At 53.8% G+C, this 16,443-nt stretch overlaps 1 protein-coding gene across 11 annotated transcripts in view; it reads left to right on the plus strand.

Annotated features, from left to right (window-relative positions):
* The window catches only part of ERC1 (ELKS/RAB6-interacting/CAST family member 1), an 82,558-nt gene that overhangs the window by 52,139 nt on the left and 13,976 nt on the right, over positions 1–16,443 (plus strand). For 5 of the 11 annotated variants that reach the window (XR_011320635.1, XM_069762938.1, XM_069762939.1 and 2 more), the window contains 5 exons: positions 27–162; positions 4,315–4,446; positions 7,630–7,790; positions 8,842–8,989; positions 14,049–14,150. Coding sequence is in view for 10 of the 11 variants with exons in the window: in XM_069762938.1 (XP_069619039.1) it covers positions 27–162; positions 4,315–4,446; positions 7,630–7,790; positions 8,842–8,989; positions 14,049–14,150 (679 nt within the window). In the remaining variant the exon portion in view is untranslated. Of the gene's footprint in view, positions 1–26; positions 163–4,314; positions 4,447–7,629; positions 7,791–8,841; positions 8,990–14,048; positions 14,151–14,373; positions 14,439–16,443 lie in introns of all 11 variants that reach the window. The other 6 variants (XM_069762946.1, XM_069762948.1, XM_069762949.1 and 3 more) reach the window with 3 other exon arrangements.

Consider the following 16,443-nt stretch of genomic DNA (forward strand, 5'->3'; position numbering starts at 1 on the left):
CACCACCTAATTTATGTCTCTCCCAGGCAAAACAAAGACCAGAATAAGAAGGTGGCGACGCTGAAGCATAAGGAGCAGGTGGAGAAGAAGAAGAACGCGCAGCTCCTGGAGGAGGCGAGACGCCGGGAGGACAACCTGACGGACAGCTCCCAGCAGCTGCAGGTAGAAGCGCAGAGGAACAGCGGAGCAGAGGGTGTCAGGAGCCGGGGGGCCGTACGGATTATGTCTGAGGGTACAGGGCAGGCAGCGTGGAGTAGCATCCACAGCAGCACAGAGTATTTCAGGGGAGCAGCCCCTCGTATATATCAGCAGGGAATGGAAAGGAGTGGGGGATACGGGACGGTAACCGCAGAGGAGGGCTCTGCTTTCCCCTGCAGCACAGAGTATTTCAGGGGAGGACTACGAGTATTGTGACTGACGGACTTGTCTGGATCATGATCATGGACGCACGTGGGGCTCAGCCTGAGCGTGGGCTCCACAGCAGTACAGAGTATTTCAGGGGAGGGCTGTACAGAGGAGGTGACTTAAGTCTGGCAGCTCTGTGGTTCTCCTTCCTTTGTCTCCTCTCCCAGGGCTCATGGTCCTGACCCTCTTCCCTTTCTTCTGAGGTCTGTGGTTCTCGTGGTCCCGCACCTCGGGGCTTCTGGTCTTCCTGCTTCCCCTCGCACCTCGTGGGCCCTGGCATTCTCGCATTCTCTCATCTGTGGGGTTTGCGGTCCTTCTGCCTCCATTCGCGCCTATAGTCTTCTTGTTTCTTCTCGTCCCTGGGACCCGTCGTCCTGCCACTTCCCATTGCTCCAGGCTCTGTGGCCCGTCGTCCTGCCCCTGGGGCCCGTCGTCCTTCTCTTGGGGTCCATCATCCTACCACTTCCCATTGCTATGGGCTCTGTGGCCCGTCATCCTACCACTTCCTATTGCTATGGGCTCTGTGGCCCGTCGTCCTGCCCTCAGCCACCCGGGCCTCATCGTCCTTCCCTCGGGGCCCATCATCCTCCGACTTCCCATTGTTTCGGGCTCTGTGTCCTGTCCTGCCTCTGAAACCAATTAGTCTTCCCTCGGGGCCCATCATCCTCCCATTTCCCATCACTCGGGGCTCTGTAGCCCGTCATCTTGCCCCTGAGGGCCCGTCGTCTTGCCCCTGGGGCCTGTCGTCCTGGCTCTGGGGCCCGTAATGATACCACTTCCCATAGTTCCTGGCTCTGTTGTCCATCGTCCTGCCTCTGGGACCAATTCTTCTTCCCTCGGGGCCCATCATCCTCCCATTTCCCATCACTCGGGGCTCTGTAGCCCGTCATCTTGCCCCTGAGGGCCCGTCGTCTTGCCCCTGGGGCCTGTCGTCCTGGCTCTGGGGCCCGTAATGATACCACTTCCCATAGTTCCTGGCTCTGTTGTCCATCTTCCTGCCTCTGGGACCAATTATTCTTCCCTCGGGGCCCGTCATCCTCCCATTTCCCATCACTCTGGGCTCTGTGGCCCGTCATCTTGCCCCCGAGGGTCCGTCGTCCTGGCTCTGGGGCCCGTAATTATACCACTTCCCATAGTTCCAGGCTCTGTTGCCCATCGTCCTGCCTCTGGGACCAATTATTCTTCCCTCGGGGCCATCAGCCTCCAACTTCCCATCACTCTGTGTCTGGTCATCCTGGCTCTGGTGCCCATCGTCCTGGCTCTGGGGCCCGTCGGTATGCCACTTCTCATGGCTCCGGTCTCTGTGTCCCGTCATCCTGCCCTCAGCCCCGGCGCCCGTCGTCCTTCCGCTTCCTATCGATCTGGGGTCCTCCCGTCTCCTTTCACCAGGGGCCTGTGGGGGTCTCTGCTGTCTAATGGAGAATTATTAACCCCTCCATGGATGACGTTCTGCACCGGCCCCGCAGTGGCTGCGCCTCACGTGTGCCGTCCGGAGGACCAGAAGTGACAGCATTCATTTACACTCCGGCTGATACAAGACCTGGGGGGCACGGAGAGAAGAGACCCCACATCCTGAATAACGGAGCTCCCCGTTTTACATTGTCTTGGTCTTTTTCCAGATTATCAAGCAGTGTTTTAATTAATCCAGTTTATTGCCGGGTTACCAGATTATCAAATTCTGGCATTAAGGAAGTTTCTGCTGGAAAATGAAGTCTGCAATGCAAAAAATGCAACTATTTGTGCTGGATAATCCAGACCATCAGATTCCGGATTACAGGAGGCTCCTGTTCATTGTCCTCAGAGATTCCAGACCATCAGATTCCGGATTACAGGAGGCTCCTGTTCATTGTCCTCAGAGATTCCAGACCATGAGATTCCGGATTACAGGAGGCTCCTGTTTATTGTCCTCAGAGATTCCATACCATCAGATTCTGGATTACAGGAGGCTCCTGTTTATTGTCCTCAGAGATTCCAGACCATCAGATTCCGGATTACAGGAGGCTCCTGTTTATTGTCCTCAGAGATTCCAGACCATCAGATTCTGGATTACAGGAGGCTCCTGTTTATTGTCCTCAGAGATTCCAGACCATCAGATTCCGGATTACAGGAGGCTCCTGTTTATTGTCCTCAGAGATTCCAGACCATGAGATTCCGGATTATAGGAGGCTCCTGTTTATTGTCCTCAGAGATTCCAGACCATCAGATTCTGGATTACAGGAGGCTCCTGTTTATTGTCCTCAGAGATTCCAGACCATCAGATTCCGGATTACAGGAGGCTCCTGTTTATTGTCCTCAGAGATTCCAGACCATCAGATTCCGGATTACAGGAGGCTCCTGTTTGTTGTCCTCAGAGATTCCAGACCATCAGATTCCGGATTACAGGAGGCTCCTGTTTGTTGTCCTCAGAGATTCCAGACCATCAGATTCCGGATTACAGGAGCCTCCTGTTCATTGTCCTCAGAGATTCCAGACCATCAGATTCTGGATTACAGGAGGCTCCTGTTCATTGTCCTCAGAGATTCCAGATCATCAGATTCCGGATTACATTATTAGCCGCTCACACTCACCGGATCACATCGTTTCCAACCTCTCCTGCCTTAGGATTCTCATTGCCGGAAATTCTAGAGTATTCGATTCCAGATTATCGGACGTCTGCTGTGATGTTTTTTCTTTTTCAGACGTAATGTAGGCCGGTCGTAGACCACCGCACCCCCGGAGCCGCAGGTTTGGGGTCAGTTCACAGAAAACCCCTTTTTAGAAACCTTCTGGTCTCCGCGGTTTTGGCCGGAATCAATAGCGCGGAAAATAAGATGAGCGAGTTCCCGCGGGCGACCATCTGCGCGTCCCACCATATAAATACCCCGGCGGCACACACCCCGTGCCGCACTGCCCCCAGAAGATGGCGGCCGGCCCCCACCGATGTCACAGGAGGAGAGCGATGATAATCAGATGGTTTTCACGTTGTTTTGTTTTTCTTTTTTTTCCCCTTGGACGGATTCCTGCCGCCGCTTTGAGGTCTCGTTCCTCGTCAGTCTCCGGGTGGAAATATGTCAAGAACATCCCCGAAGCCTTTCCTCTTCGCGTCTGGCGGAGGGCGCAGCGACAGAGGCTCCATTCACAGAGACGGATTAGGGCCCCTCCAATTAGTCAGCGGGGGGCTCTCTAAGAGGCCGTGATTGAGGCGCTTGGCCTCCGCCTCTCAGGTTGTTGTGTTTGGGAGGATGAATTTCGGGTCCCCGAGGGGATGGTGGTTTTTGGAGACTCGCTCGGGGACCCCCCAGGCGGCCATCTTTACTCCCTCCGCTGGCTGGGGGCCAGGGTGTCCGGCGCGGGGCTTGCGGTTTGGGCCTGTTTACTTTGGACACACAGAAGCCGTTTTACTGGATGTGTCTCGTTCTGAGGAAGTCGCGGCCATGGCCTCCGAGAGCGTCAGGGCGGCCACAGGAAGTCTCGCAGGAGACAGCCGCCGGACCTAAAGCTGCAGCTGCATGTTCCCCCTCCCCCTTTAATTTTCCCAAGACCTCTGCTTGCTGTCAGTAAATGACGACGTCTTAAGAAGCAGAAAACCCGTCCAGATCAGTGAAAACTACAATTCCCAGCATGCCCTGGCTAGCTGCATTTCCTCTTTAACTTTTTGTGTGCGTGATCTATTAACTCTTCACTAACCGGAAGGGTCTACTCACCGGTCTGTCTACTAACTACTCTCGTCGCCTGTGGCTTCCTATCCTCCGCTGCTGTCTCTGTGACTCCATGGCCGCCGCCGCCGCGCCGTTCTCCGGCAGGACGCCCTCTTTGCACTGGATTTTTCACCACTAACCTCCTGCTTCTTCTCATCTCCTCCTTGCTGACGGTTTCCTCTCTGCCTGGGGTCTCTAGCGCCTCCTCACCCGTCTGCCTTCCTCTTCGCAGGACGTCATGCATCAGAAGGACGACCGCATCGAAGAACTGGAAGAGGCGCTGCGCGAAAGCGTGCAGATCACCGCCGAGCGGGAAATGGTGCTGGCCCAGGAGGAGTCCGCCAGGGCCGACTATCAGAAGCAGGTCAGCCGCCGGGTGCCGGGGTGCACCGCCAACCGCACACGTCTTCTCCAGTCACACCCAGAGCTGCATTCTGAATTCTGCCGTCTGCAGCCATTTCTTGACTGATTTTGGGGTTACAGCGGGGGTCGCCTGCCTCTCCTGCTGCTGCAAAACTACAACTCCCAGCATGGTTATTCATATCATTTAAGGGGCTGCATACAAGTTTCGTCTGAGAGTGTTGTGATTGGCTAAGTGAGATAAAAGAATGCTTTGCCCTACGGAGGAGCTGGCTCAGTGGGGAAACGTACCAGATAGCGCTTTCAAATGCATAGACCAGAGGACTAGGTAAAAATACTATTGGATAGCATGTATTCCCAGTTCTTGGCTCAGTGAGAACGTGCTCCAATGTTCAATAGAAAGTCCAGGCTTAACCGCTTATTAATTGACGGGATCCTTTTACTTTGCAGCTGGAAAGTGTTGGCTCAGTAGCAATGTGCAAATTTTTGCTTTGCATGGTAAGGAGTTGGTGTGCGGCTCAGTGGGAACACAACCTTGTATCTATTACACGACTGTAGCACAGCATGGCAAGAAAACAGTACATGGATGAGTGGGTAACACGTCCTTGAATCCGTCACTGTAGTTGCACTACACAAGTTGATGACAAAATATTGGGTGGATCAGTGGGAACATCTTCCCACAATAATTATATAATTTCCCTAGGTGTCTCTGGTGCACATATTGGTAAGGAGATTGGGGGGGGGGGGGGATTGGTGGCTCAGTGGGAACATAAAATTGTGAATATTAGGAAGATCTGTATAGGATTTGTATGTATAGGATAGAAATGAGACCTTGTGCGGCTCAGTGGGTATATTTCCTTGTACGTCTTTACATTAGGTAGATTGAACAAGTTATGAAGGAGATGTGCGGCTTAGTGGGAAAATGTTCTAGTGATCCTACTTTGACTAAGTAAGGAGCCTTGTTTTGTTAGTTTTAGAAGATACGGTGCGTGGTTCAGTGAGTAAATGTCCATTAGCTTAGGGATTTATAAAAAGGACAGTATGAGTAGGAGCTTGTCCTAGTGACCACTACACAAGTTAGTGCTTGACTGACTCGGTGGGTAAACGCCTTTGGTATCTTCCCAATGTTCTACCGTTGTGTTAATCACTGTATCTCAGTATGGGACGTTATTGCACGATTTGACAATGGAGCAGTGTGTGGCTCAGTGAGTATATGTCCTTGTGTACTTTAGCACAGTTGGAGGATTTGATGCACAGGATGATGAGACTGTTGGGCCATTACATTGGTCTAATGGCACAGGTGGGTGAGGATTTAGTGCACGGCTCAGTGGGTAGGTGTTTCGGCTCCCTGTACATTAGGATGATTTTGCTTCCGCCATACACCGTGCCTGTATAATTGCATGCTTACCTCCTATCTTGTCTCTCTGCCTGTCCGAAGTGGTCTTGTGAAGCGCTGCATGACGTCGGTCACCCTGCCTTTAAATGGTGCAAGGTATAGTGAGCCACCCGTGCCCGAACTGTGGTGACCTTCCTCCCCAGGACCTGTTTACCCTTCGCCTGATTAGTAACCCCACGCCGCTGCCCGATCCCGCAGCCGTCATCACTCAGCCTCCATCTGACAGTAAAGTGTGACGGCAGGCTGTAAAGCAAGCTGCTTCCCCTGGAGATTCTCCTGCTCTACTGACCTCTAGTGGCCAAGACCGAACATTACATCCCAGGAAAGTCTCCTACAAGCTGCTGATAGTGACTCCGTCCCTGATCTTCCCTTTCCTCTCGCCGGCGGCGGCCTGACCTGATTAATAAGTAACATCTTCCTGCTCTCGATTTTAATTTATTCGCCTCGTTAATCTCTGGACAACCGGTCTAATAACTGGTCGCGACTCCGCGGTGACATCGTTGTACTAATCCACGAACCTTTAATCACCAACCCAATTAATCATTCCCCTCCAGGCTCGTCATGCAGGACGGGCACTTGCTGTTGTCATTCCCTCGTGTGTAGGAGGGGTGCCAGAGGGTGGGGGGGCCCAAAAAAGCGTCGAGGACGTGCCGGTGTCCGTCTGGTCACATACCCCACCCTCCCCTGTCCATGACATCAATTCACCCCCACATCATCCAAGAAGCGGGTGGTTTTCTTCAGACTTTCCAGCGACCCGCCGTCACCTTAAGTGACCTTTGCATAGTGGGAAAGGATTCACCGTGCAGTTATACAGTGTGGCGTCCTGCTGGGAGCTGTAGTACCACCAACCACCGTCACCGGCTGTAAAATTAAGTTTCCCTATAATGAAAAGATTTGCAACTTTCTGCTAACTTTTTCTCTCTGTTCATTAACCCCCTCGCCCCTCTCAAAAGTATTACAGCAGTGAACTCTGCGCCCGCCACAAGGCATTTGAACCAGTTTCTGTCCAGTACGGTCACCTGCAGTCCTATGTAAATTTACATATAACACATGGTGATGTCACAGTCTCGGCTCTGCTATGTCTGACACTGCTTTTCGTGGTTCCCGAGGCCGCCCCCCTCCTTGCTGCGTCCCACCCTGACGTCCGGCGACGCTCCACCTGACGGCCCGTGCAGTGGCAGCCCCTCGGTCAGAGTGACGGCGGCGGCCAGGTGACCGGGGCAGACAGACAGCGCTCTGTTCCCAGAATCATCCCCATCCTTTTAATGCCACCACAACACACGCCGGGGTAAATGACGGGCGCTGCTCGCGGAAAAGTCCATCGGCCTCATGGAAAAAGGACAAATGTTCCCAATGTGCTCGCCGCGAGGACTGATCCCACATTCACTCGCTGACCTTGGCTGCTAAAATCCCCCCCCCCCGTCCTCTCTAATTATAATTAGCTGGTAATCAGAGGGTCATTATGGAGGCCGTCGTGAAACCCCCTCTTGTTCTGCCGCACACTGCTGAGGGGGCTGCCAGTCCTTAAAGAAACAGAAACCTCCCACAAAAGAGCGGCAGCAGCCGCGCGCGCCTGCTCCTTTAAGAAGCTAAAATGCAAACACTTTTTTTTTTTAATCCCTGGAATTCGTCCCACGTGATATAAAAAGCAGTCATAATGGCTGATAACAGGGAGTAATAGCTACAGCGCACCTTTTCCTTTACTCCCCTCCCCCTGTTAGTGCGCTGGTGCTGTGGGGTCTCCTGTCTTCCCTCCGGCAGCCGTTGACTCGCTGTCTGTGTCTCCCGCAGGTGGAGGAGCTGATGATGGCCATGGAGAAGGTGAAGCAGGAGCTGGAGTCCATGAAGGCCAAACTGTCGTCCACGCAGCAGTCGCTGGCCGAGAAGGAGATCCACCTGACGAGCCTTCGGGCCGAGCGCCGCAAGCACCTGGAGGAGGTGCTGGAGATGAAGTAAGAAGCCGGGAAGCCATGCTTGCTGTCAGTGAATGCAAACCTCCATTGTCTGCCCCTAATGTCAAATGTCCATCGTAAGAAATCGGATCCAATCCTGACTATTGCGACAGACCCTCAGCTGTGATCATCTCCTCAATGGAGTGCATTTACTGACAGCAAGCAGAGATCTTGTGTCCTTTTAATCAGGGACCCTCATAGAGGAACTGTACAACCAGTGCAGGGACTACTGATCCCATCATTGTGTTGTTTGGACATATTGTCCGGTTTCATAGTCCGGAGCTGAACTCACTATTCTGCTCTCTGCGCGTTGTGTTCATGGAACTTCCTATGAATGCAGCTGAATTATGAATTCAGCTCTGGAGTAGAAGTGCAGTATTTTGTGACACCGTTTTGGATCGGGGGCTGTGCGCTCTTGGTGAGGTCTCCACCACACTTGTCCGATCAGGCGTTTACAGCAGAGGCCGCCGTCGCTCGCCCATCGTGGGCATTCCTCCAGGGCAACGGGCATTCCTTCAGCTCAGCGGGCGGCTCCAGGAGGCAGAATCCGCCGCCACTTTATAATGTAATCACTTACTTGGCAAATGAGGCATGAAAGGAGTTTGGCAGCGGGGAGGATGCGGGAGCCCGAAGCCGGCTCTGAGTCAGCAGCACAGAGGATTTCAGGGTGTGAGTGGATGTCCTCTGCCTGTGGCCCCAGCTGTGATTTTCCCAGTTCTGACCATGTTGCCACCAGTTGTTATCACCCGCCCTGCAGAGGTCAGACCCCACTGAACACAGTTTATTTTACACCCTGCGTTTGCCGCCTGTCCTCCCCTCCCCCGCTGCCTGATCCCACACCAAGGGACGCTGCTTTGTTTTTTTTTCTGTCTGTATCTTGGATAGCGACCTGACAACCAGTATGGCCACAATTATTACACCAGTTACTTGTCACCCGGCGCATAGAGTTCAGTCTGGAAGGTGCTGAGCTCGGTCTTGGTGATGATGTGGCCTCTGGGGGGCGCTGTGTGATGCGTCCGATGTTCTCACTTCTGTGTCTCTCTCCTCACAGGCAGGAAGCTCTGCTCGCCGCCATCAGCGAGAAAGACGCCAACATCGCGCTGCTGGAACTGTCCTCGTCCCGTAAGAAGAAGACGCAGGAGGAGGTGGCGTCGCTGAAGAGGGAGAAGGACCGACTGGTGCAGCAGCTCAAGCAGCAGGTGAGCGGGCGAGACAGAGAAAGGGTCTTAGTCTAAGTTCACATTAGCGTTGCGCCGCTGTTGCGTCGGCGACGCAGCGGTGACGCGCCCCTATGTTTAACATAGGGGACGCGTGCGTCTTTTTGGTTGCGTTTTTCGCCACGTGCGTCGTTTCCGACGCTGGCGTCGGACGCACGAAAACGCTACAAGTTGCATTTTCTGTGCGTCCGATTTTGGTCAAAAACGACGCACGCGTCGCAAAACGCGCGCGTTTGCGCGCGTTTTTCGATGCGTCGCACGTTGCGTCGCCGACGCAGGGCGGCGCAACGCTAGTGTGAACGTACCCTTATAGGTTCTGTAGTGACATCCAGAGCTGCACATACAGATAGCAGTGCATCATGGGCCCTCTGGTGTCAGTACAGAGATCTGTAGATCGTGAGCGCTCGGGCGTTAGTACAAAGAGCAGTGCATTATAGGAGCTCAGGTGTCATTACAGATAGTGCTCAGGTGTCAGTACAAAAAGCAGTGCATCGTGAACGCTCAGTTGTCAGTACAGAGATCTGTACATCGTGGGCCCTCAGGTGTCAGTACAGAGATCTATACTGAGTGGGTGCTCAGGTGTCAGTACAGAGAGCGATGTATCGTGGGCGCTCAGGTGTCCGTACAGAGATCAGAGCATATTTGGAGCACAGGTGTCTGTGTACAGAGAGCGGTGCATCGTGGGAGCTCAGATGTACGTACATAGAGCGGTGCATCATGGGCATTCAGGTGTCAGTACAGAGATTGGTGCATACTGGGCTCTCAGATGTTAGTACACAGATCTGTACATCGTGGGTGCTCAGGTGTCAGTACAGAGTGGTGCATCGTCGGTGCTCAGGTGTCAGTACAGAGAGTGGTGTATCATGGGCACTCTGGTGTCAGTACAGAGATCTGTAGATCGTGAGCGCTCGGGCGTTAGTACAAAGAGCAGTGCATTATGGGAGCGCAGCTGTCAGTACAAAAAGCAGTGCATCGTGGGCGCTCAGTTGTCAGTACAGAGATCTGTACTGAGTGGGCGCTCAGGTGTCAGTACAGAGAGCGGTGCATCATAGGTGCTCAGGTGTCAGTACAGAGAGCGGTGCATCATGGGCGCTCAGGTGTCAGTACAGAGAGCTGTGCATCATAGGTGCTCAGGTGTCAGTACAGAGAGCGGTGCATCATAGGTGCTCAGGTGTCAGTACAGAGGGCGGTGCATCATGGGCGCTCAGGTGTCAGCACAGAGGGCGGTGCATCGTGGGCGCTCAGGCGTCAGTGCAGAGAGCGGTGCATCGTGGGCGCTCAGGTGTCAGTACAGAGATCAGAGCATATTTGGAGCTCAGGTGTCTGTGTACAGAGAGCGGTGCATCGTGGGAGCTCAGATGTACGTACATAGAGCGGTGCATCATGGGCATTCAGGTGTCAGTACAGAGATTGGTGCATACTGGGCTCTCAGATGTTAGTACACAGATCTGTACATCGTGGGCGCTCAGGTGTCAGTTCAGAGAGCGGTGCATCGTGGGAGCTCAGGTGTCAGTACAGAGAGTGGTGTATCATGGGTGCTCAGGTGTCAGTACAGAGGGCGGTGCATCATGGGTGCTCAGGTGTCAGTTCAGAGAGCGGTGCATCGTGGGAGCTCAGGTGTCGGTACAGAGAGTGGTGTATCATGGGCCCTCAGGTGTCAGTACACAGATCTGTACTGAGTGGGCGCTCAGGTGTCAGTACAGAGAGTGGTGCATCATGGGCACTCAGGTCTCGGTACAAAGGGTGGTGCATCATGGGTGCTCAGGTGTCAGTACAGAGCGGTGCATCGTGGGAACTCAGGTGTCAGTACAGAGCGGTGCATCGTGGGAGCTCAGGTGTCAGTACAGAGCGGTGCATCGTGGGAACTCAGGTGTCAGTACAGAGCGGTGCATCGTGGGAACTCAGGTGTCAGTACAGAGTGGTGCATCGTGGGAGCTCAGGTGTCAGTACAGAGCGGTGCATCGTGGGAACTCAGGTGTCAGTACAGAGCGGTGCATCGTGGGAACTCAGGTGTCAGTACAGAGCGGTGCATCGTGGGAGCTCAGGTGTCAGTACAGAGCGGTGCATCGTGGGAACTCAGGTGTCAGTACAGAGCGGTGCATCGTGGGAACTCAGGTGTCAGTACAGAGCGGTGCATCGTGGGAGCTCAGGTGTCAGTACAGAGAGTGGTGCATTGTGAGCACTCAGGTCTCACTACAGAGATCTGTGCGTCCTGGGAGCTCAACTGATAGTACAGAGATGCCCAGACTCTATACAACTGTAACAAACCCTCAGATGTGAGAAGCACGAGGTCTGCATCACTTACTCAGACTCTGCAGTAGCTCAGTGACAGCAAGCAGGGTTATTGAGAAGGGAATCCTTTTACCATAACCTGCATTAGAAGCTGCAGAGCTTCATTCATGTTGCAGCATTATCGTCGCCGCCACTAACCCTTTCCTGGCAGGTTGTCCGCAGCCCCCGTGGATGGGGTGGGGGACGACTGTGAATTAGTGCCCTGGTTCTCGGTTTTATGCTTTGATGATGGGTGTGACACTCTGCAGATGACAGGATGACATCAGATGGAAACGCTGCCAGCAAAGGGGAAAAATCTGTCTGCCCCGTCACACGGTAAACGAGCTCCGCGCACACAAGTGCCAGAGACGTCATCCTCCCCTCCTATATGGTACATTCTGCCAGAGCCAATGTTGTGTCATCATAAGGACATGCGGGACGGATCATCGGTGCCATCTGGAGAGGGGTGACAACCTGGAAAGATCCACCTTTTCCTGTCGTGCTTCACAGATGAGTCAATGGTGGGCGCAGGACTCCCACCCTCCTGCCTGACGGCCAGGATCTCAGCCCCCGAAAGCATCTGCTACCTGCTGCTCCCCGGTCTCTCAGCCGCGCTGCTGCCTAGTGCTGAACCTCAGCATCTCCTCCTGTCACAATGAGGTGCCAAGTTCTTCTGATGACTACAAGCGGCGTCTCCAGGGTGGTACTTTGGGAAATGTTCTAGAATATGGCGCCGCCCGGTCGTAATCATCAGCTCCTTGGCCCGCTGACCCCGCTACCCGCTGTCCAGAAAGTCGGGACGAAACTCTTCCATCAAGACCTAAAACAGTAAAGAATCCGGAAAGTTACATAATATCACAGGAATGGGGGGAGTCAGCGGCCCCCTTAAAGGGACTGTGACAGCATTGCTGACACTGCTGTCCACTACCTGCAGTGCCCACTATGGGGGTCCCACTTTCACCATCGATCACAATGGTTTCTGCGTGACAGGCGACGTCTCCCCCAGAATAACCGACATTCTTCACTGCGGTGAAAGCAAATAACGTCTCGTGATGACACCGGCGAGGGGCTGCGTGTCCCCACATCATACAGACGGTTATGGGGCACTACAACTCCCATTGTTATATGTACATCCTGTATTATACCCCAGAGCTGCACTCACTATTCTGCTGGTGCAGTCACTGTGTACATACATTACATTACTGATCCTTAGTTACCTCATGTATTATACTCCAGAGCTGCACTCACTATTCTGCTGGTGAACTAATGTATGTACAGAGTGACTGCACCAGCAGAATAGTGAGTGCAGCTCTGGGGTATAATACATTACATTACTGATCCTGAGTTACACCCTGTATTATACTCCAGAGCGGCACTCCCTATTCTGCTGGTGCAGTCACTGTGTACATACATTACATTACTGATCCTGAGTTACATCCTGTATTATACTCCAGAGCGGCACTCACTATTCTGCTGGTGCAGTCACTGTGTACATACATTACATTACTGATCCTGATTTACATCCTGTATGTACACAGTGACTGCACCAGCAGAATAGTGAGTGCAGCTCTGGGGTATAATACATTACATTACTGATCCTGAGTTACATCCTGTATTATACTCCAGAGCGGCACTCACTATTCTGCTGGTGCAGTCACTGTGTACATACATTACATTACTGATCCTGATTTACACCCTGTATGTACACAGTGACTGCACCAGCAGAATAGTGAGTGCAGCTCTGGAGTATAACACAGGATGTAACTCAGGATCAGTAATGTAATGTATGTACACAGTGACTGCACCAGCAGAATAGTGAGTGCAGCTCTGGAGTATAATACAGGATGTAACTCAGGATCAGTAATGTAATGTATGTACACAGTGACTGCACCAGCAGAATAGTGAGTGCAGCTCTGGAGTATAACACAGGATGTAACTCTGCATCAGTAATGTAATGTATGTACACAGTGACTGCACCAGCAGAATAGTGAGTGCAGCTCTGGAGTATAATACAGGATGTAACTCAGGATCAGTAATGTAATGTATGTACACAGTGACTGCACCAGCAGAATAGTGAGTGCAGCTCTGGAGTATAATACAGGATGTAACTCAGGATCAGTAATATAATGTATGTACACAGTGACTGCACCAGCAGAATAGTGAGTGCAGCTCTGGAGTATAATTCTCCTCTGTTTCCGGTGCCTCTGAGTGTTTTTCTCTGCATGCATTCCTATGACTTCTGTCCTTTCCTATAGCGCCCCCTGCTTTTCCCCCGCTCCCGCCCCCCGGCGCCCTCTTACTACCTTGCCTTTGTGTCGCCCCATCCTTCTCTTCTTGGGAGCGTTGTTTCCTGTTTTCGGTGACGCCTCCTCGTGTCGGCGACTTTTAGCCCAAGATGAAATAGTTTGTCCTGTGAGTAATATTTATCTGCCCCCGGGGGTCCCATCGCTGTGTCAGCAGCCCCCCTGACTGCGCGGCACATCTGTGCGAGTTTTGCTCTGATGTCCCACGTATGTATTCAGCTGTTAACCCTTGTCCTTGTTGTGGCTGGGTGACCCCCTCCGTCTTATGTATTGGGGGGGTTATTGTAGGACGAGGTGCTGAGAGCCTGCGCTGTTAACCCTTTACTGTAGATGTCCGGGATCAGGTGTACGCTGCCCTCTTGTGCCCCACGTCGGATGTGCTTGTATGACAGCCATATTGGCAGTCACCCAGCTTTCCCAGAACCAGATATCTCCACTTTTTAATCTTTTCCTCTCTCTGATCGCAGACACAGAACAGGATGAAACTGATGGCGGACAACTATGAAGCCGACCACCTGAAGACGTCTGCCCAGTCCAACCAGACCAACCACAAGCCCTCCCCCGATCAGGTAGGACGGCCTGGGACCCCCCAGTGTCCTCAATGCCCACAATATGGCGGACAGAGCGGTGGCATTGAGCAGTCACTGGACTCGTATGTACGGGTTCACCGCGTCGTGTGACTCCATCGCCGGGTACGTGTGTGTATAATATTGCCTGTGTTACTAACCCGGTGTTTGTTTTGTCCCTCATGCTGCTCTTTGACGGCTCTTCTACCCTCATCCGCCCCCCTAGGATGATGAGGAGGGTATTTGGGCATAACCAATGAGATGATTAGGTCAGCCATTTTGTTCAGAACGGTGAGAACTCGCTTTGGCTTCATACCGGGATCTGTGGTCTTCTGCATGTCTTGTCTGCATGTCGCCAGTGCCGTGCTCCCCCCTGCCCCTGTCATGTGCCCGCCGCCCTCCTCCTCCTCGCCGCCATATGCGGTGGCTTGTACAGTCTCCTCCACAATGTCGCTATCTGGTCATTCATGCACCTCCGTCATTAATGTACTGCTGACGTTGGCCATTAGGGGCGCTGTTCACTGCTCTTGCCTGCGCCTTCTTTGGACAGTGCCTTCCCCACCAATACCAGGTCCGGTGAACCTCGGCGGCATAAATTGTTGCACAGACCCGAACGTTTAGGACAGACTGCCGGCTGTCAATGTGTGAGATTAAAACCCCCCAAAAAGGAAAAAAACAAATTATTAGCTCCTCTCCCCCTAAATTACATCATGACAGTGATGCTTTGTTCTCGCCACCCGTGAGCTTAAAGTGAAAGGTGAAGGGGTTAATCAGGATTTAATCCCGCATTTCTGGGGGAGTTTTATCCTCCCTCCTCTCCCTGTTGTTGGAGAGATTCACGGAGCATGTAATTAGCGGAATGCCAGGACCCCCCAGCCCAGCCCCCCCCCCGCACCTGTGATGTCTATGGGAACCACATAGCTGCCACCTATTCAGGCATCGTCCCTGAGCCCCTCGCTAACCCTTTCCCACCCGACCGCCATCGCTCCGCACCTAAAATACCCTAGTAACTTTTTCAAGGGGCTTTTTTTACCAATCATACTTGTAACGAACCCCCTGCTGTGAAACGCGCCAGCAGCACAAAGCCCCCCCCATGTCCTGACAGATTTGTCTGTGCTGACACATTGTACTTTACTGCAATTATCTCCACTGGCTGCAGATTGCAACTGGGAGAAACTATTAGGTCTATAAGTGTGACAGCAAGCGGCACGGGGACGGCGAGAATGTCTTACTGTGCGATCACGGGCGTACGCGGCTCCCCCGGTGTCTGTGCCCTTCTCTCCCCCCACTCCCAGCGTAGGCGCCCTTCTCCCCCTCCAGTGTTAGTGCCCTCCTCAGTGTCGGTGTCCTTCTCTCTCCCCGGTGTCAGTGCCCTTCTCTCTCTCTCTCTCTCTCCCCTCTGTTGTTGGTGCCTCTCTCTCTCCCTCTCCCTCTCCCCCCCCCTCCGGTGGCAGCGCCCTTCCCTCTCCCCGGTGTCGGTGCCCTTCTCTCCCTCTCCCCGGTGTCGGTGCCCTTCTCTCCCTCTCCCCGGTGTCGGTGCCCTTCTCTCACTCTCCCCGGTGTCGGTGCCCTTCTCTCACTCTCCCCGGTGTTTGTGCCCTTCTCTCCCTCTCCCCGGTGTCGGTGCCCTTCTCTCCCTCTCCCCAGTGTTTGTGCCCTTCTCTCTCCCCGGTGTCGGTGCCCTTCTCTCACTCTCCCCGGTGTCGGTGCCCTTCTCTCCCTCTCCCCAGTGTTTGTGCCCTTCTCTCTCCCCGGTGTTTGTGCCCTTCTCTCTCTCTCTCCCCGGTGTCGGTGCCCTTCTCTCTCTCCCCGGTGTTTGTGCCCTTCTCTCTCCCCGGTGTCGGTGCCCTTCTCTCCCTCTCCCCGGTGTCGGTGCCCTTCTCTCTCCCCGGTGTCGGTGCCCTTCTCTCCCTCTCCCCGGTGTCGGTGCCCTTCTCTCCCTCTCCCCGGTGTCGGTGCCCTTCTCTCCCTCTCCCCGGTGTCGGTGCCCTTCTCTCCCTCTCCCCGGTGTCGGTGCCCTTCTCTCCCTCTCCCCGGTGTCGGTGACCTTCTCTCCCTCTCCCCGGTGTCGGTGACCTTCTCTCCCTCTCCCCAGTGTTTGTGCCCTTCTCTCTCCCCGGTGTTTGTGCCCTTCTCTCCCTCTCCCCGGTGTCGGTGCCCTTCTCTCCCTCTCCCCGGTGTCTGTGCCCTTCTCTCTCTCCCCGGTGTCGGTGCCCTTCTCTCTCCCCGGTGTTTGTGCCCTTCTCTCCCTCTCCCCGGTGTCGGTGCCCTTCTCTCCCTCTCCCCGGTGTCTGTG

The sequence above is a fragment of the Ranitomeya imitator genome, chromosome 4, assembly GCF_032444005.1.
Source record: "Ranitomeya imitator isolate aRanImi1 chromosome 4, aRanImi1.pri, whole genome shotgun sequence".
NCBI classification, from domain to species: Eukaryota; Metazoa; Chordata; class Amphibia; order Anura; family Dendrobatidae; genus Ranitomeya; species Ranitomeya imitator.